Source organism: Lipophrys pholis (genome assembly GCF_963383615.2).
Source record: "Lipophrys pholis genome assembly, chromosome: 1".
Lineage (NCBI taxonomy): Eukaryota > Metazoa > Chordata > Actinopteri > Blenniiformes > Blenniidae > Lipophrys > Lipophrys pholis.
The window spans coordinates 26,803,217-26,824,843 of NC_137635.1; the positions used below are offsets into that span (position 1 = coordinate 26,803,217).

Genomic DNA, 21,627 nt, shown 5'->3' on the forward strand with positions numbered 1-21,627 from the left:
TCACTGGACCTGAAATAAAATATTGCCTCATCATCACATCTAGAAACGCCACTGTAAAACAGTTATTGATTTTTATATAATGTACGCTGGTCATATTAATCTGGCAAAAATAACAATTGGTGCCTATGAAATTAAATAGATCGGACTCCAAATATCACCCAAACGGGTTGAAAACAAAGGAGACATTATCACAAGTCAATTTATTGGTTGACCTTTTCAGTTGTTCATTAAAACCACACTGCTGAGATTAAACACAGAGTCAGTAGATGTTAGAGGTTTGCTGTTTGACCTGCTGCAGTCACCCTCAGCTGATTTGGCAGAGGCAGGAAATGTGGTGGAGGTCCTACAAGACTGTCACAACTCCTAAAGTTGGTTTCAGTCATGAAGGTCTGACACTGTGGAAAGGAAGGCTGACTTTGGACAATGCTGTGTGACAGTAGACTGGACGAGAAGCAGAACTTCAGTCTGATGAGCTGTTCATCCTGTACAACATATTGTGCTGTAGTACTACACGGTGAATGAAACAGTCTGTCAGAAATGTCTTTGTGATGTGTGTTCATGGTTATGCTCTCTGGTTGGTACCTAATACTGTGATCGTGTCATTTTTTATTTTTAAAATGTCCAAATCTTTGTATTAGTTTAGTATTTAGGCTGCTGTTTGGGGCTCAATAAAGCCTCTGTCCCACTGCGCAGTACCTTCTGGAGCGGGGCGGAGAGGGAGGGTACTGTACACAAAGCGCACCCAGGCCCAACTCTGTCGCGCCGTCCCACCACAGAAACCGGCCTGCCACAAAAAGTAAAGTGAGACTGCAGCTTACATCAACTGACGAAGCCCTTTTGAATGTGTAATGGGCTCTAATGTTATAACAGGCAGCTATAATCTTTTACAGAACATTTTCCCTGTGATGAAGATTTAGTAGTACTCTCAGAAACTACTCACAAAAAGTTTGGGATATTTGACTTTTGTGTCAAATTTATGGAAATCTTAAAAATAAAAATCCCAGTGATATTATATTATGAAAGAAGGCCATTTAGGTAGAAGCATACAGTGGGGATTTCTTCATCTCAAGCAATTTATTGAAAAAGTCTTTAGGGTAAACCACAATAAAACATGTCCATAAACATCACTTCCAGCTTGACAATGATGTCTCATGATGTTCACAAGTGGACTCATTGTCTGGTGAGGCATGAGGAGCAGCCCTCAGCTCATTGAGGTTCGGGGTACAGAGTTACCAGCCTCTACATGGCCACTCGGATCATCCCAGAAGATTTCTATGGGTTCAGGTCTGGAGAAAGTGCAGGTCACTCAGTGACCTCAGTACCTCTGTCCTCAGCAGCCGATCACCAACGATGATGCCACCTCCAGCTGGAGCTTTGTCCTCCATGGAGATGAAATGAGGCCTGTGTTGTTCATGCAGGGGCGCAATGACTGGATTCATGATGCCATCCAGGTATGTACCAGTGCCAAAGTGTAGAGCAGTTCTGGATTGAATAGACCAGGGGCTCCGTAGCCGTATGCAGCTCCTTCGTCCCTCTGTGGTCCGGAGTGGGGCGGGCCAGTGTGTGTGTGTGTGTGTGTATGTGTGTGTGTGTGTGTATACTGTAGATAGATAGATAGATAGATAGATAGATAGATAGATAGATATTCAGACTGTGGGAGGGGAAATGGAGATGGAGAATTGTTGTTAGTCACTAAAATGTGTGCTTTGGGAGGGATAGGGCACGTGACTCTGTGGATAAATAGAAGTGAACAGAAATAAATCAGCCAAAGAGAAACAGTTTTGTGCGCCTTTACGCACATGGCACCCTGGTGGTAACTTATGATAGCTTGTGCCTCGTGCGCGCTCTTGCCGCCTGGACTGTGATTTGCGCAGCACAATGGGCAGGGGCGTCGCAGACGGTGCGCACAGATGTGAGGTGCACGTGGTTTCTCCGAGCTCCCCCTGGGGCGCGCCACTTCCTCTCACGGTGGGATTCCTTAACTCCTGCACTGTTACTGCAGAGCTCCATGCAGTCAGGATGCAGAGCTGGAGCAGGACCTCAAACCCAGCATCTCTCTAACCTGCTGAACGTCTCAGGAGTTCCAGCTCCTCCTCGTGCTCTTGGTGCTCCTGTGTGGGCGCCTCACTTTCTTCTTCTTCTTCTTCTTTTTTCTAACCTGCACTGGAGGAGGTGGGCTTTAGCTCAAGGACGCAGCTTCTGGATGCTGCTCTGAGTTTGAATTGAGTTGAGTAACCACTAAGAAGGGACCGGAGGATCCTGAGACACCCGCGGGTTGGAGGTGCCAGAGCGCACATCTGGAGCTTTCGGACAGATGCCATAGCGATGTTGTGACCTTACCGACAGCCTCTCGACGGTCCAGACCACTAAACCAAAATGAAAGGTACGGTCAATCACGTGTGATCGTTTGTCTTGCAGCCGGCAGCGGTCCTCCGGCTTTGTCTTTGTCACTGCTCAGTGGCCGGTCAGGAACCTGAGGAATGTGCTTGAGTCTCACATCTGGTTCCAGTTAAGACAAACTGTTTGGGATTGTTTTGCATCTGTTCTCAGCTGCACATCAAACAATCTCTACTATGGAGGTTTAACCCGTTCCACTGCTGCAACTTACTACTTATCTGCTGTTGGATAGATCATTGATCATTATTATTAAATACCTTTTTTTCTTTATTTTTTCCGGGGGGGGGGGGGTATCATATATATTTTAGTTTTTTGTAAACAAAGCTGACTTAACAACATGACCTAACTTGGATATATTTATCATCTTGTCATTAATCCAGTAACTGTCACTTTGATTTGAAACGTGTTTCCTCTGCTGTCCGACAGGGGGTGCTGCAGCACTCTCAGCACTTCTCTTCTCATAGTGAGTGTGAGAGTTTAGTCACTTTGGACTACGTTTGTGGTTTCAATAAACTCATTTGCTATTTTTAAACTTCCCGAATGTGATTAAAGCCCTCTTTATTGGAGGATCCTGATCAGTCCAGCTTTGAGAAGTCCAGCAGAGGAACCTCTGAGTCACACTCAGCCACAGTCAATGAAACGCTTTGTTGTGGTAGAGCTCCACCCACATGATGCCCACACCATAAATCCTGCCACTTCGCGCCTTTAGCTCACCAGCACATTGAGTAGAAAGTAGTAGAAACTGTATGAATCACATCAGCAAGCAGCTTAAAACTCACAACTTGAGAAGGAATGTTTGCACAGATTTTTCTGTCTAACTGTGGTGACCCTCTAAGCATTTGTATTGTGTATAGTTAAAATCTAACAGGAGCTACTGTAGTAATACACTTAGCGTTGGCAAGTGGCTACATGTTTAGCATTGAGCTGATACAAAATTCTCTGTTTGTATTTTGCACAAAGACATGTTCTGATCCTAGAGGTTTTAAACTGAAGCGTTGCATCCACCAGGTCAAACAACAAGCCCTCATCTGTTTCATCATCACATCCTTTAAGCTGCTGCTGTTTCTAGCTTTGTTTCCAAACTGATGCTCTGCTGCCTCGGTGTTGTGGCTGGGAGGAACAGGAATTGTTTCAAACTGCAAACACGTCAATAAAGGAAACAAAAGGTTCCTGTGAGCCGTAAAAACAAAACAACAAGGTTTAGCCGATAACTCCCAGCATGTTCTCCAGCTCTGCTTTCTCACTCCACTCAGCTCCTTCAACACCGGAGCTCCCTCAAACACTCCTCCTCTTGACCCTCTAATCTACACTTGATGATGACATCACCATTAGATTGAATTGTGTTGCAAGCTGGGAGACATCTAAAATGTGCAGGACACCTGAGGACCCCTGCTCTAGACCCTCTACACCCATCAATTGTCAAAAAAGAAAATTGTGCACAACCTGCTCAAAGCTGTCTAAAATATGTGTACGGACCTGTACAGGGGACCCGGTAAGAGCAGACAAACAGTCGTGCATGGAGAGGTTTTAGCTGCCAACACACCTTAATGAGCAGACAGCCTCTCTGGCTGCACAGTGCTGCGCTGTGAACTTTCACTTTTGTCAAACATAAGGCACATCGCCCAAAACCAGCCTGCACAAGGCTGCAACCCGGCCCCACAAACCCCCCCAGTAAGGTGCTCATAAAGGATTTAGAGGAGCTTTTTCTTTTTTACATTTCACTCTATTTGGCACCAGAATGTTTCAATGAAATTGACGTTATGCTGAGACTGCAGTCATTGTTCAACACTAACTGTTTGATCTTGCGACACAATTTCATACGAAGTTTACCACCATCCAGTATGGAGTGAATGAATATTGCAATGTAAAGCATCCTGAAAAGCGCTATATAAAAGACTTTAGACTTTGATGATCATTATTATTATTATTACTAGTAGTAGTAGTAGTAGTAGTAGTATTTGTATTAGTATTATTTTAGCATGTACACTGTGTGCCACAACAAAGCAAAACTTTCAAGTGTAAATTTAAAGACGATTACAGCAGTATTCTACTAGTCCAGCCCACTCAAGATGAGACTGGACTGTTTGTGGCTCCTAAAGTAACATTTGATTTATTTTTTATTTTTTATACAGCTTTATATATATATACATGTCCATATGACGAGGCCACAACTGAAAACAAGCTTTTGCGCAAAGATGTCGAGTTATATTTGGACATTAATTGAAATGGGATAATGCAAAAGAAGAGTCTTCAAATAATCAAACATGGTGTCTGTATTAATAGTTTATTATACAGATTTAGATTTGACATGCCTATTGGGGAATGTTGTCAGTTTATTTTTTCTAGAAAAAAATGATAAGAAAAAAAAGTAAATTTCTTCCAATAACATATTTGTTGTTTGGTTAGTTCAATATCAACTGGTCCTACAATTTATCATGTCACAATGTCGCATTAAGTTGTCCAGAATGCATTAGAATGCACAATTCAAGGTCTATTTTTTATTTTTTATTTTTTTCAAAATCAACCTGCCAACACCCCCGCAACCTATTTTTTCGCTCCATTTATTTTTAATTTGAGATATTTACTTGATTTTGTTTTATGATTGTATAGTAATATCAAAAAAATATATACTGGGGTGCTGCAAGGCCTGTACTACGAACCCTGATCAACATATCCAGGATCTCTCTGTTTCCTGGGTTGACTGATCCTGATCACCGTTCCTACCAAGCAGGTTATCAACTCTCTGGTTCAACCCAGACCTACGTGTGCACGTTCACATGAAAGGGGCGGAGTTTGCAGCGTCTGACCAATCACACACACGGAGAAACTCTGCAGCGCAGTTTACAGATTACTGAAGGAGCAGTTAATCTCTGAGATTATAAAGAATTTTAACACACCACACCCAAGCAACCCTGCTGCTGCAGCCGAAGCCAGAACATTCCTGACTTGTTACTGCATGACTTCGTGAAATTATACAATCTTAATTGATCGGACAATATAAATGGACGGCACTCTGATCACTCAATTTCACTTTATTCCAGCAGAAACTTGTCAGGCTGAACTTCCTCTCTGATCTTCTTTTAGTTTAGATTTTCCATCCAGTTGTTTAGAGGCTGAGTTTCCTCCGTGTGTGTGTGTGTGTTTTGTGTTAGAATATGAATTTATTAACGGCATGAGAAGATGTGCGTTCCATTCATTCATGTTTCTGCAGTTCTGCCAGTTGTGATCAATAACTTCATTGTTACAGATCAAACCTTGTGGAGATAAACAGACGTAGATCAACCGTGATAAACACGGAGAAACATCCTTCAAAGCCTCAGTGACAAAGATTGATTTTATTATATCAAAAAGATTGCTCTAGATTACTTTATAATCTGCTCTCTGCTGAAGCTCAGCGCTGAACCAATCACGGTCATTTAAGAATGGGCAGGTCATTTTCTAAGAGATCTTATTGGTCAGGAGGCGGAGCTTTTACACCCACTGTGAGCTTATCCAGAACATAACCTGCTCCGGAGCAGGTCAGACATTCAGCATAAGTTACCAGAGGATTTATCCTGGTGAGAAGTGAGCGAGCGTCGTAGTACGGAAACCCAGGGTTAATCCTTGAAGTTATCTCCATAAGAGAAAATCCAGTGTGGTAGTACCTGATCAAACCAGGCAATATACTGTAGAGCTCACCTTGAGTAAGTGGCCTGGCTGTTGGTGTAAAAAGTTTGGACACCCCTTCTCTACTCCCAGTGGTCCCCAATCGACTTTGGACCACGGAGCAGCTTTAGGCAACATCATTTTATGTATGAAGGAAGATCAGACACATAACAAAACATGGGGCTGTTTCTAGCTTTGTAGGCCCGAGGCAAGATGCTGTTTGGGGACTTTAGCTTGTCAAACTTCAAAGTATATCTAGTCACATTATTAAAACATTTTGTTTACTGTCACAGTAAATTGCCTTCAAAATGTCTGCTCTCTGGCTTTTCTCCTTGCAAAGTCATCAGTGATGTCTGGGGATGCACTAATATATGACAGCTGCTTGCCGTCTCATGGTTGCTGCTGATTATTACAAGAGCAGCGAGGTCATCCTGTCCCATGAGTGAACCCAGGTCAGATCTGGGGAACTTCAGCTTTGAGAAGCTCTTCTCTGCTGAGGCCACAGTCACAGGCAGAGTGCAGGCCATTCTCAGGGCAAACCACAGATTGGGTTACAGTTCCTCCCAATGTTTACTGGGATTGGAAGTGGGAAACTCTAGAGCAGAAGGCAAGGTTGGAAAGTTTTCTTTACCTCCTTGTGCTTCACCAAAAACAGGCAACTTGACCATGTAACTCTGCAGATGAAGAAGGAGATCCTGAGGAATGGGATGGTCCGGGAGCTTCCTGGTTTGGAACTTGTAAAGATCCCTCTGGCTCAATGCCAGGGGCTTCAAAACCGTTTAGAATTGCTCCTGTAAAGACGAAGCTCCTTGTGTTTTCAAGCAAAAATGGTCATAAGTGCATCCTCAGATTTTTCACTGCAGTGATGTTGCAGGAAAACAGAAAATTCAAATGAATCTGTATTTATTGTAGAATGTACAATGTTATGTTAAACATTGTACATCAAAGCATGTACCCATTTACAATATGGTCGCTTTTAAGGTGTTTCTGTATTAGTTTACACATTATTCATGTAATAATACTAAGATAAATGATCCACTGCCACAGTAACATAAAATAATCATCAATCGGCCAAATATTTAAAAATCACTTGAAAATAAACTTTTAAAATATGTTTTACTGATAAACATTTTCACGCTTCTAATCACAGGCCTATACAATGCACACTAAAAATGTTATACTGCTGCTAAGTAATGCTAAAGTAATGTTCCGGAAGTGTCAAATCAGAGAAACAATTTCCACAGAAGGATGGTTTGCTCTCCGGCGTACGTCTGTGGAAGAGCAGATTACAAAACCGGGTGAGAAACACTATGATTGTTGCAAACAAAAGTAGAAGACGTTTTTCGTTGCTCAAATTAAGTTTTTGTTTGCTCAAGGTTTTTTCTGTACTCAAAATTTCACACTGCGCTCTCCGGATTGTGGCACAAATATAATTGCAGAGTGTTCACGTTTTCTTTCTTTGAAAAACACCAAAGGCTTGTTGTTTTTAAGCAGGTGCCTGGTCTCAATGTGGCGAGGCAGCTTTGAGCTTCGTTAGGTCGCTGGTCAATCACCTGGTAAAGAGATCATTTAAGTAAGATTCTTGGTTTTTTTGTTTAAATGTTGTTTTCTTTGTAGTTGGCTTAAGTTGTTTCATCCTTCAGCCTTTCCTCCTGTTCATAGGAGCCTATAGAAGTTAGTTTGAGGGTGTGAAAAAAATTATGATGGCGTCAAGTGAACCACGGACAGAACTGAACTGTTTTTCAAAATAAATTTAAATGCACATTTTCAAAATTACATTTTTTATTGTTCCTAGCCGGCCCGGTACCAAATGACCCATGGACCCCCAATGGTTGGGACCCTCCAATAAATCAATGGAAACGACATTAAACATGAACCATTCATTTGATTAACAGGATAGAAGAGTGAAAACATCAGAGTCCAGGGCTCAACACATACTTTTCTTTTCGACAGCCTCTGTGTGTGTTGTGCATTTCTCCACTAATAGGAAATTGGTCATGTCATTTTCATGCACTTTATTTACTAATTAAAGAGTTTAAAGCAGTTCTCATCAGCAGATAGAATTTGCTGAGTTTACAGAAATGGGAACAGAAACAGACCGTGACATGTACGTTTTTGTGGGAAAGCTTTTTAAAGATTATTTTTAGATGTTTGCATAATCTTCAGGTAATGTGTCCTTGTTCCTCAGGCGCAGTTTCACACATTAGTTTGTGGACTAAGTTCTTTATGTTTGTGTGTTCTTTCTCCAGACGACTTTGCAGATGAAGAGGAGGTGCAGTCCTTTGGTTATAAGAGATTTGGTGAGTATCGACTTCCTGCTGTGCCCACATACTATCTTCTTATTCTATATACTGTTTTGTTTGGCTGAAGCCAATTGACAGTAATTCTGGAGCCAGCTGGAGGCCACACCTCACTTCCCAGAACCAAGCTTGATTTTGGCTGCTGCATTAGTTTTTCAGTCTGGGTTAGACCAGCAGTGAGGTGCTTTAAGAAAAGAAACCACAGTATCCTGACTGTTCTTGACCAGCTCATGACTTTGCAGCACTGTCGGCGTCAGTCTGCTATTGTTTAACCCCGAACAAAACTGCATAATAAAGGTTGGTCGTTATTCTCCCAGTGAGGCTTCTCCTTTTATTGTTCCTTTTCCTTGATTTCATTGGCAGGATGCTGATAATTAGCCAGCATGTGTGAAAATCTGCTTCTGAAACTCACTATATATTACATTTGCATTGATAAAAACTGTGTATACCATGTATTTTGAAGAAAAACGGTCAGTTGGGTTTTACCTCTGTTGCCCAGATGGTTTTTATGACCTAATCAGCACCGCTGGTTGTAAGTTAGTGTTGCTGCCCTGAGGTACATAAAAGTAATGCTGATTGTTTAAAGATGTGGTTGCTAATCAGCCAAATTACTTTTTTTTCGGGTCTGCGCATGTTACTGTACTGTGTAATTGATTCTACACTTTACAGAGTCCTCGGGACTTCCTACCTGATTCTGTTATGCATCCAATAATATTTCACGTAATCCATCCAGGGCTGAGTCGGACTTTCTTGTCTCCTCCTTTTGAAAGCACGTGAAAGAAAAAATCTGTGTTTCTAGTTTTGTTCTCAAATCTGTATTTTACATTTATCTCCTCTTAATCCTTATTTTATTATTAATCATTTAGGACACGTGACGTCAAACATGTGTGCAATCACATATGTACACCGACGTGCCTCTATCCATATATTCCGTACACACACACATATATATTCATATTCATATATAAACCCCTTGATGATAATATAAATAATTATAACATAAAATGTTAAAATTCATTGACCTATCTACATACTTCTTGTGATTGTATGCTTTTATTTCTGTGATATCTTAGCTGATGATGGAAAACATGATTTATTTGTAAAGAAAAACAAATTTAATTCAGGCCACAGCAGTGATTCTTATACCAACACCACATTGTTGAGCTTTTATTGGATTTGTGGTTCTCTGGTGTTTCGCCTCACTCGTCAGTGGACGACCAGTAGAGTGGAGAACTGGACTCACATTGAACATTAACATTATCAAACAACTTTAACACTCAGGTATTTATAGAAGTCCACTGTCTCAATGTCCAAATCCTGGATGTCCGTCCATGTGAAGGAGTATGGTTTCTAGTGCTTGTCCTAGAGCATTTTCTGTGCTCCGGATAATCAGGTAATCATTGATGAGGAATATTTGCCTCGTGCTGCGCTGTCAGCGGGGGGGGCACTTAGGCTGCGCTCGGTGGAAGTGGTAGTTTTGGCTGCGACTGCCAGTTTAGTGTAGCGGCAGGTTATATTTCAAGTAAAGTGTAGAAGGAGTACGGGGAGGGAGAGAGTACTGCGCCCTGAAGAACTCCTGTACTGCAGACCACCTCATCCGTGATCCAGCACTAGACACCCGCTGATCCTCTCCATCGTCTTCATCAGATGAGCCATTAAGGCTTCTGGTCTGAAGTGGTTTGGCTCATTGGGGTGCATATGGACAGGAATCAGACAGACTTCCCACAGAGACAGCCGTCTCTCCAGGCTGAAGATGTCCAGAAGCAGCTGACAGAACTTATCTGCTCATTCCCTCAGCAGTCTGGAGCAGATGACGCCTGTAACTGCCGCTATTTTCTGTTTTTGTTATAACCTCAGAGCAAGGATGCGCTCCCACTCGGTAAGGTTTTGGATAACTTTTAGTAACACTCATATTCAATACAACACATTCCACCGCAGCCCACCGGTACCTGGTCCCCGCACGACAGTTCCGGGGTGAAACGATACACAACAGCATAAAGGTTCCGGGGACTCGCTCCAACAGCAACTACAGTGACACAATCAGTCATTAGAACAGTTTTAAGCGAGTGACTCGAATCAACAAGTGAGAAGGGATTCAATCAAACAACAATAAAACATTCTCATGGAAGTTGGATCACAGTTAAAATTCCTCAGTTTAAAAAGAACATGTGCTGGATGTTTATAAAGTGCATCGACATGGTGCTCAAAGGACAGTTTGTTGTTTGTGGTGATGCCAAGGTATTTATGACTTTGTACCGTCTCTCAGCCTGGTTATATAAGATTACATGAGAGGGAGCAAAAGGCTTTTTCCTAAAATGTTTTCACATTTCTTTTGGTTTTGGCACATTTATTGGACTGAATAGATTGGTTATCAATACCTTCATTTTAAAGTAACACCATAAAACACAATAATATGACAATTTCTAAAATGTGTTTATTTTCATTCTGAATTCTCCTCAAATCCTCCTCGTGTAGAGACAGAAACACATTTTCTCTCCTTCGTCTTCGGCCAGGACATAAAAAAGACCCTCGACTCATTTTTTACATGTGCTTTTCACAAGAGCGCCATTATTCTAAGAGTGTACATAAACCTAAAAAATTGCTGATGTGGTTCCTGCGTGCACACTGGAAGTTTATTCAGTGCAAACCGATTCATTGAGAAAGGGAGTGCGAGTGTGCGGTGGGTCTGCAGGGTCCAGGTCTGGGCTGTGCTGTGTCAGCAATGTGCCAAAGTACAAAGAGGCACATGGAGGGAAAAAAGGAAAATATTGGACATTGTTTTTCACAGTTTTACTGCTACTTCATTTTTCTAGTGTCTTTTGTGTGTGTGTGTGTGTGTGTGTGTGTGTGTGTGTGTGTGTGTGTGTGTGTGTGTGTGTGTGTGTGTGTGTGTGTGTGTGTGTGTGTGTGTTGGGGGGGGGGGTCTGAATCAAGTTATATTTTGAGCTGAGGAGTCACATTCCTGGCCTGACTTATTTTTGGGAGTAAAGCAGCAAGTGGTTTTAATTTAAGGGGACTTTATTACCAGAGAAGAATGTTTTCAGCACGCTGCCTGTTGCTTACAGCCCCCTCCGGGGCACGATCACATGCAGACCTTGTTCAGTTGTACTAATGAAAGATTATTTACTCATGTTTCCAGTAATAGGAAGGCAGTCCTTGGAGAAGCCCGGGAGAAGACAGGCATGCAAACCTAGGTAGAGACAATGGCAAATAAAACATTCTGTTTGCGTCTGGCCTCTGGATGGTGGGTCAAACCTGGACTGACAGATGAGATGGTCCGTCCAGGACTCTTGGTTTTAAGGTTTGATTTAACACAGCTGGAAATAACTGATGCCTTGTTTACAACACAATGTCTCCAAGAGAAAACCGTGACCTAAAACTGCCTCAAGATTGCAAGGTTTCCCAAACACCCCCTTCTCACACTGACCAGAGAAAGCACAACTTCTAAACATGTAGTCCTGCACATAAGCACTGTGGTGAGTCACTACCTTCTCTGCTCGTGTGAGTGGATGATCACTAACAGTGGAGGCTTCGGAGAGTCTGTGCTTCTGAAGGCCCCTTCATGCTCTCCGCAAGGCTCGTCTGCAGACCGTGTGCAGGTTGCGGGTGCCCACATGCTTGTATCCATACTCCACTCTGGGCTCACCTCCGTGCGGGCTCCATAACGTAACGTAACGATCCCACGGAACAGAGATCTCCACTTCTGCTGAGCGGCGTTCTCGAACTTCCCTAAAGTACTTTATGTTTCACTTCAGGAGTTCTGAGAGGTCTGGCTCTCTATTTGCTTTTAATTTGTGATTGTTCAGACGGGGAGACGGAGGATCTCCTCACACAAGCGCCCGGGAGGCTCTGACGCATGCGCAGGTGGCACGGGCACAAACTTTGGGCTGCGCGCGCTTGACCGCAGCGGGGCCGCAGCGGGGCCGCAGCGGGGCCGCAGCGGGGCCGCAGCGGGGCCGCAGCGGGGCCGCAGCGGACCCTGCGCAAAGCGACAGATGACAATTTTTACGTCGCAAAGTGCACGAAGGTGCCATTACTCTTCAGAATTTAGCAGCTCTTCTCCACTGAACATTCACCCTTACACGTCCTTTGACGGAAATGTCAGCAAATATATCTGGAGAAAAACCCCCTCGTACAAAGAGTCGGCAACTTTCAACACTCAAAGAGCCATTTGGACCCGTTTCCCACTGAACAGAACTCCCTGGGAGCTGTGGGCTGCTACCCTTTGCTGGAATTCATAGCTACAGGAGTTGAGATGTTTTGATTTATTTGACTTTATTCGCTGCACTGGCAGCATGATTTGGTTTATTTGCTCAAAAAGTTCAGTCATGTACTAATATACGTGTGGATATTTTCTGCTTTGGTTTGATTCAAAGTATGGGAATGAAGGGATTTATAAATATACATACATAATGTGTCGCAATGTCGTAATGAGCCCATGGTACTTGAAACATGTGCATTTATTAATATTTACGAATCCTATAAATGAATGAATGAATGAATTTGGAGATTGTCGATCAGTGTATAGATGCTAAAATCTGCCAATTCCATCAGGACATCCAGTCTCAAACACAATTAACGTTCAGTGTTTTTATGTAAAAATATTTCATAAATAGACTTACATAATAAATTCTTCTTTATCACAACACTCACTAAACTCTCTGCACACACTTTGTGACCTCACACCCTCACGTCTACCGAGTTATCACACTTCAGTCTTTCATGGGACGTTTATCGCACATATAATGATGATGATGATGATTTATTGTGAAGATATGATAATCTGTGTACCTCAAACAGCTGCTGAAAGACATAACACGGATCAATTTTCTTGTTATATTAATGTAAACTTCCCATCGTAGTTTCAGAAAACATTTAATTTGAATTTGGATCAAATCACTGCTGCGATCATTTGATGTCACTAAGGTTTGAAACAGCCAACAGCTTTATACAAACACTGTACATCTCATTCTATTAATAGATTGCTGTGGATAAGCATCGTGTTCAATAGAAAATATAGGATACAGCAATACATAAAGATGCGATCATGAAATGTCCTTCATGCTTGTATGAAGGATTCAAAGGAACACTGAAAAAAAGAATTCTCAGTCATTTCCACAATCACAAAAGAAATTTGTGGAGTGAATGTGATTTAATCATGTCACACATTTCCATCTATTCATATTAAGTAGATTGAGTCCAATTTATTCATATTATCTAAACGACATGTATCAGAATGAATGAGTGTTATAAACATGGAGCTGCCTTGATGTCCATAAAGATTAGACACACCAGTACGGTACAGTACAGTACCGTACTGTACAGCACTGTACGGTACCGTACGGTACGGTACTGTATTGTACAGACTGTCAATGAAAAAGCTTCTCAAATTCAGGACCAGGACATTTCTGGAGCTGCTGTCAGTGACTGACTTCTTGTTTCAACCTCATCAAACTTCTGCAGGGATACTCTTGAGATCAAATTAATGCCGCCTGCCGCAGACTGTGTTCTTTCTTAAGTTATAGATGTTTGTGCAGCTCTGCACTCACTTCAGATGTTTTGGCTAAATCACTTGAAAAGCACAATGTTGGAGGTGTCTGTTTCGATGTTCAGTCAGCAGCCTCAACCTCCCCGTTTACTCTTTTTGGAAAAACAGTTGAAAGCTGGAATGAAAAATATGTATTTTTCTTTGTTTGGCTGTGAGTCGATGCAATCTGACTTTCAGAGGTCGTGTCAGGGGGAGGTGAATACTCGTCGGTCCATTGGGCCGTCTGCTGAAATACAGTGGGGGTGGGAGTCTTATGTAGTGAGCTGTTGTGTCTTTGTTGCTCCAACTGTGCTTACATTGGCCTAAAACTAGAATGTCTCAGGTTTTTTTTCTTGTTTATGCTCTCGTACTATTTTTTTGGGAGATACAGAAAGTTGTGTGCATGTTTCACCAGGAAGCCTGCCACACTGGGTTTTTCCAGTTATTCAGCTCTCGAGTGATTTAAATGAGCATTTCAAGTCAGGCATGTGTTTGTGTGTTTCCATGTAGCGTTAGTTACAGAGGAAACCATCAGAATCTTTTGGTCTGACTTATTATTTATGTACTCTGCTCTGTACAATAGGTCAACGTTAGTTTACCCATAGGCTGTAATTCAAGAACTGTTTGTTTCCCCTCACATCCTGTAATGTCGAGCCATAAGCAGGAGGCCATTATTGGTTTGCACTTGCAATGTATTTAAAGTTGAAACTGCACTACTCAGTGTCACCAGTATATGGCACTGTGTCTTTTGTTATATGGCTGCGTTGTGTAGTCAGGAGACCGAAGAAGATAATAAATGTTTGTTGTTCATGATACGTGGTCCGTGGTCCATCCGAGTCCTATTACATAGTGTCAGAAGTGAAAACGAGATTTTGACAGAAAACCAAGAAGGAGATGGAGCCATGGAAGTCTAGAATGGAATCTAGCAGAAAACAGGAGAGTCTGGATCCAACGATTTGAATTGTTCCTCGTCGCCAGCGGAGTTGGGGAAAAGTCTGACAGAGTGAAAAGGGCTACGTTCCTGCATGTTGCCGGAGCCGATGCAATCAAGGTATATAACACCTTTGAATTTGATGAAGTCAAGGCTGACTATGATGCACTGAAGGAACTTTTTCGCCGACATTGTGAACCACGGAGAAACGCCACGTATCTAAAGTCATCTCTTCTTCACTTGAGCGCAAGGGAAAGCAGAACCTGCAGATGCGTATGTCACTGATTTAAAGAATAAAGTGAAAGACTGCGAATTTGAACACCATGCCGACTCACTGATCAGAGACAGAGTTGTGTGTGGAATCAGGTGAGAGGACGACTGCTGAGAGAACCGGACCTCAGGTTAAATAAAGCAAGAGACATTTGTAGAGCCAGGGAGTTGAGTCAGAGGCAGCTGAAATGTTTACAGGAGGAGGTTGAAATACCTGTGAATAAGGTCACCAAGAAAAAGCAACATGGCACAAAGAAAGACAGTTATGCTCCAACACAGTTTGCAAAGATGAGAATTCAAGGAAACTGCACAAGGTGTGGCTACAAACACCAACCAAGGAAGTGTCCTGCATATGGACAAGAGTGCAAAGCCTGCCATGGGAGAAACCACTATGCAAAGATGTGTAACTCAAGATGTGTAACAAGTATAATGTGCAACATTTAAATAAGGCAGAGACAGATGACCAAGAATCCTTTATTGGCACAATTCAAAAGAGAAATGCAAGACGACTCAGCACAACACATCGATCCTGTGAATACAAAGACCGGAAAGTGGCATGAAGATTTAGTCGTCAACAAGAAAGTTTTGAAAGTCAGACTGGACACAGGAGCTGATTGCAATGTAGTGTCCATGACGGACCTCCGGAAGCTGAGGTTGGAGAAAAAGATGGACAAATCTCACTCCAAGCTTGTTGCCTATGCAGGCCACCACATTCCAGGAAAAGGAAATATCATGTTGAAGTGTCACTACAAACATCAGAACTATGATCTGGAGTTTGAGGTCATAGAGAAAGATGCACCCGCAATTCTAGGAGGAGAATCGTGTGAAAAACTGGGACTTGTCAAAAGACTGCATGCACTGGGTCAATAGTATGGTAACTGTAACAAAACCTAACAAAGTGAGGATCTGACCCTTTGCTGCGGTTATTTCAGTACCATTCACAACTTTTGCAGTAGGAACGCACAAAAACCTGAACTGTACCGTACTGTCCCGAACCGTACCGTATCGGCACAATTTGCGCAGTGGAAATTGGGCTCTCGTGAGAACATGCATCAAGCATATCAGCAGGTCTCAGGTCAAAGCCCAGGGGATGGAAACTCATGTGGGAAGAGAGGTGGGGTCAAAGGATGAAGGACCAACCTCTTCCTCTCAGTCAATCTGTCTCTGTCGGTCTCTCTGCGCGCCCCCCCCCCCTCTGTGGTTGACCAAATTCCTTCATGCCAGAGCTGGAATGTGAGTCGGGGGACTCAGGGGTCTCTTGTTCTCCACTCAGGCCAATAAAACAATTGTAATGCCTTCCATGCTTTTCTAAATTCATACATATTAAAAGGGCACTAGTGTTGTCACGATACCAACAGTTTGGTATCGATACCGATACCACCATGTATTTCGATACTTTTCCAAATAATGAAAGAACACAGTTGCGGCAGCCATTGTTTCCCTTGTGTCTGTCTGTCTCTCTTTCTCTCTTTTATTCCTCTCTTTCACCAGACTCTTGTTTTTTGCTGCTCCGTTAGTGATGCACTCGATTTCTTTTACAGAGTTTCCTCGGGTCGTTTGAGTCAGTTTCGCATGCTCACTCTCACATGGACCCAAACGCCATGTCAGTTACGAATGCGCATCCGGTATTCTTTTCAAAGTACAAGCTCGGTTGGGAGAAGATTGTTATGAAAATATGTTGCTTTGACTTTTATTTTGAAGTTGTGTCCAGGAATGTTGTCGGTAAATAAGGTTGCGTATGAAGCGCTATTCAGTTGTGGATCTCGGGTCGGCGTGCGCACCCTGTCTCGGCCGTTTCTTTTTCACACCTCTCGGAAACCGGAGTGCAAAAAAATAAAGAAAGAAATAAAGAAAGAACCCGAAACGCTGTTTTCCGCACTTTCGATTGTCCAAAACATCCCGTACATCCCCAACGATCGCGTAAATTGCTGTATATATGGAATATCTTGCGCGCACCCTCCATCAACGACGGCTCTCCTAGAGGGATCCCTGGTCATTCGCCACGCTCCCACGTCTACAAAATCCTAAGTGAATGAGAGTCAGAAAGAAGAGCAGACCAGCCGGCCAATGCTTCCCCCACAGAGAGACTGACTACCCTCCTCAGTGCAAACTACAACACAGTACGCAGCCATATAAAAAAAAGAAAAAGAAAATAGAAACCGGTACCGGCCGGGCCCAGTGTAGTATCGTTTTAAAGGTGTCAGTACCGCGATACCAATACAGTACTGGTATACCGAACAACCCTAAAAGGCACTGACTATATTTTTCCTATTTGAATTGTATGGACCTTCAAACTGGAAATATGTACTTTGATAGATGGTTGTTTGAAAGGATTGCTGTAAAATGTCTTCTAGAGGTCAGTGATGAACCTTTAGTTCATTGGTCACATACAGTCCGGGTGGATCTTCAGTATGATAACCTTCAAATATTCAACTTTGTTGAAAGTTTACACAGAAGGTAATAGGTTGAAATACTGTCCGGTCCTTTCTGTGTGAAGTTTGCGTGTTCTCACCATGTGTGTGCAGATTTCCTCAGAGTACTCTGCTTTCCTCCCACAGCCCCAAAACAGGCACGTGAAGTTCATTAGTGACCCTGAGCTGCCCCGAGTCGTGAATGTGAGTGTGTGTGGTTGTTTGTGTTTTATGAATCCTGGGAGCCTCGACCAATCGGTGACTGGCTGAGTGCATGGGGGGCCGTCAGTCTCCTTTGAGCGTGGGGGGGGGGGGGGGGTATGCATGGGGCTGCAGTGGCAACAGGACCCCCCTGCGGTGAGATGAGATGCTCAGGGACAAATGAAGATTGTTTTTCATTAGAAATGAACTAAACTTTCTGTGGTCTTGTCAGATCCCAACAACTGTTTGCTAGCTTTAGCTGCTAACAAGCTGGTATTTGTTCGACTCGCTCCGGTTCTGTGAAGCTCCGCCTCAATCAGCACCAGCCAATCAGCTCTGAGCTTCTAAATGATGTTGTTAGTGGAGCTTCAGGCTTCAAGCCCCACGAGGCGTCAAAATCACGTGAACTGAATGAACAGAGTGACAGCCTGAGCATGAACTTACAGTTAACTGCATGCAATACACACTGCATGGGGAGAGAGGGGCGAGCTACACTAATGCAATACACACTGCATGGTGAGAGAGGGGTGAGCTACACTAATGCAATACACACTGCATGGTGAGAGAGGGGCGAGCTACACTAATGCAATACACACTGCATGGTGAGAGAGGGGCGAGCTACACTAATGTAATACACACTGCATGGTGAGAGAGGGGCGAGCTACACTAATGTAATACACACTGCATGGTGAGAGAGGGGCGAGCTACACTAATGTAATACACACTGCATGGTGAGAGAGGGGCGAGCTACACTAATGCAATACACACTGCATGGTGAGAGAGGGGCGAGCTACAATAATGTAATACACACTGCATGGTGAGAGAGGGGCGAGCTACACTAATGTAATACACACTGCATGGTGAGAGAGGGGCGAGCTACACTAATGTAATACACACTGCATGGTGAGAGAGGGGCGAGCTACACTAATGTAATACACACTGCATGGTGAGAGAGGGGCGAGCTACACTAATGCACCATCTGTGTGGATCAGCAGAAAACACAACCTGAAACAGCAAGGAGGAGACCAAGAACCAGGGAGTTCAGTCCTCACACACTATTTATGTGCTCTTTAAGAAGTTTTATTCACAGACAAGAGAATATTGTAGATAATCTTAAAGAATTAATAGCATACTTTGCATGCAGTCCTTTCTGATGACACCAGGTGGGGCTCAGCGCCCCCTGCCCCTAATGACCAGTCGCCCCCGAGTCTGAGGGAAGAAGCTTCTTCTTAGCGTCTCTGTGTTTGCCTTCAGGCAGTGGTAACGCTGCTCTGACAGCAACAGAGAGAAACGTTAGAGAGATGGTACTTTATCTCAGCAGTTTTGTTTCTGCTTCTTTTCATTGTCATTAGTTCATAAACGTCTTTCTGTTTCTTTTGAGGATCCGTCCTCCAATGAACTGATGAAGCTTCAGCTGAACTTAATGAGAGAATCAGTCAGACATACACCCGCATATAGAGCTGACAGCTCAGCCGTTTGATGTGTCTCTTTAACACTGCAGTATTACTGCTCTTTGTCTGCGCTGAAAAGATCCCATTCAGAGAGACAATCAGAATTATGGAGCTTTTATGGAGCTACATTTTCAGCTTGGAAGAGATTAGTATAAAATTCAGCAAATGTTGTTTAAATTGAACTATTTCAGTTTCATATGACAGTATTTTCCTAGAAAGTATCTTTCCAAATATTTCAAAAATTGCTTCTCTTGATGACCTCTTCCAGCTCGCTGGTGATGGACCGTGAAATGTTGATGGTCTAACAAATCATCAGATTCTGAGGAGCTGAGCTTCTGTTTTCTTGCTAACAAGAACTTAAAGACCTACAGTATTTGAAATCCAATCCTGCTTCACAGAGTATTCCCAAGGCAGACCCCCATTCTTGTTTATGAGGTGCACCTATATTATTTGGATGTATTTCTGCCTGGATGTAGAACCCATTTGTCATCATCTGTCTTTTTTTAACCAAGCACAGATGGGAGGACAAACCAGGGGCCTGGACTACAAACCCTGATCAACAGATCCAGGATCTCTGTTTTCTTGGTCAACTGAAGTAGCAGTTATTCTCAGAGATTATGAAGAATTAAAACACATCCAGCAGGATAAAAGCAACACTGCTGCTAAAGACAGAACATTCCTGACTTGTTAAAGCGTGACTTCATGAGATTATAGGATATTAATTGACGGCACTGTGATCACTCAGTTTTCACTTTATTATAGCAGAAACCTTTCATGCAGAGCTTCCTCACTGCTCTTCTTTGAGTTTATATTTTCCATGCAGTTGTTTTGAGGCTGAATTTCTCATGTGTGTGTGGATTTTGTGTTGGAATATTAATTCATTACCGTGAGAAGTTCATGTTTGTGCAGTTCTGTCAGGTGTGACCATTATTATTAACCTCATTATTACAGATCAACCCTCACTGAGCCAAACACACTTGGAGTCAGTCGAGAGCAAGAACAAAAACCTCCTTCAAAGCCTAAGTGAGCAGGATTTATCTTATAATGTCAGAAAGATCCCTCTAAATACTCTTTCTCATCTCCTCTCTGCTGCCCTCAGCGCTGAAGCTGTTTTGTATTTGGTGCTTTATAAATAAAGTTGGAATGAATTGAGACGACTTATTCCAAGTGTGTTTGTCCCCCGAACACGAGACTCACAATCTCAGGGTAGTGGGTTCGTGTCCCACGCCGGGCGCCACCTTCCTGTGGGCTCACCACCTGCAGGAAGGTTCTTAAATGGTGCGATGCGATCTGGGTGACGGTGCTCAGACTGTCACCCCCATGACCCGGAAACGGATAAGCGGAAGAAAATGAATGAATGAATGAATGAATTGAAACAGCCCACCAGTCAAGATAATTTGACATGGGCAGGCCATTTTCCAAGAGATCTGATTGGTCAGGAGGCGGAGCTGTTACACTCATTGACTGTGATCTTATCGAGAACATAACCTGCTCCGGAGCAGGTTAGACATTCAGCGTAAGTTGTCCACGTGAGTTATCCTGGTGTGAAGTGAGCGCGTGTCATAGTACGGAAAACCCAGGGTTAATCCTCGAAGTTCTCTCAATAAGAGAACATCCAGTGTCGTAGTACAGACCGCATATCGGATCCCTCCTGCGCTCACTGCCTTAATGAATACAAAGCCCTGTGTTAATATGCCACTATGCCAATGCTGCATTGTCCAACTAGACTCAGTGTCTGTTGGAACTGTGGAACAAACACACGACAGACTTCATTGTCCCAGAATGTTTCTAATCTGCAGAATTACTTTAATGCTGCCTGTTCTCTTTGGGTATTTCTTTGTTTCTTTGTTTTCTTTGACAAAAATGTCTCCACAGATACTTTTTCAGAGTTCTTCGGATCTTTGACTTTCCTGAAAGTTACCAAACTTTTTGCTCTCTTCATAAACAAGACTGAAGTGCTGCAGGAATTAACCCTGAAACCCGGAAGTGCATTAGCATTTTAGCCTTAAAATGAAAAGTTTTTCTTTTCTAAAAAGTTATACATTTACTGTTTTAAATGCTGTACACATGGAAGGTAGGAAACATTGAAATGTAGCAGTAGGGATGTAAACCTGCCAGCTCCTTTTCTCAGTCCTTCGTCAAAGGTCCACTCAGTTTCCACATGTGCAGATAACAGTTTAGAAAATAGTAGGAAATGTTCACTTTGTTGGAGAAGAACTGTTAAACTCAAAAGAGTGAGCAGCACAAACATTCAATTGTCCGCCATTGTTACTCTTTTTAAAGTTACAAACTCTAACTGGAGAGCCCATGTGTGAAACTACATGTTTCAGAAGTGCAGTTTCTTTCTGTTTCGATGAAGCCATTTGGAAAACGTTGCACTCAGGATGCTATTTTGAGAAACTGAAATCCTGATGTCGTTATAATGAATGGCCACAACACAACAAAGGTTTTACTAATTTCACCTGAAAATATGTTAAAATTGCCTAAGATGTTG

General features: G+C 42.8%; 1 protein-coding gene across 1 annotated transcript in view; it reads left to right on the forward strand.

Moving 5' to 3' along the window:
- Window positions 1–1,767: 1,767 nt before the first annotated feature.
- Window positions 1,768–21,627, forward strand: part of colec12 (collectin sub-family member 12) — a 44,426-nt gene continuing 24,566 nt past the window's right edge. The window contains exons 1-2 of the mRNA XM_080477570.1: window positions 1,768–2,383; window positions 8,292–8,342. Of these exons, the coding sequence (XP_080333696.1) occupies window positions 2,377–2,383; window positions 8,292–8,342 (58 nt within the window). The 5' untranslated portion in view covers window positions 1,768–2,376. The remainder of the gene's footprint in view (window positions 2,384–8,291; window positions 8,343–21,627) is intronic.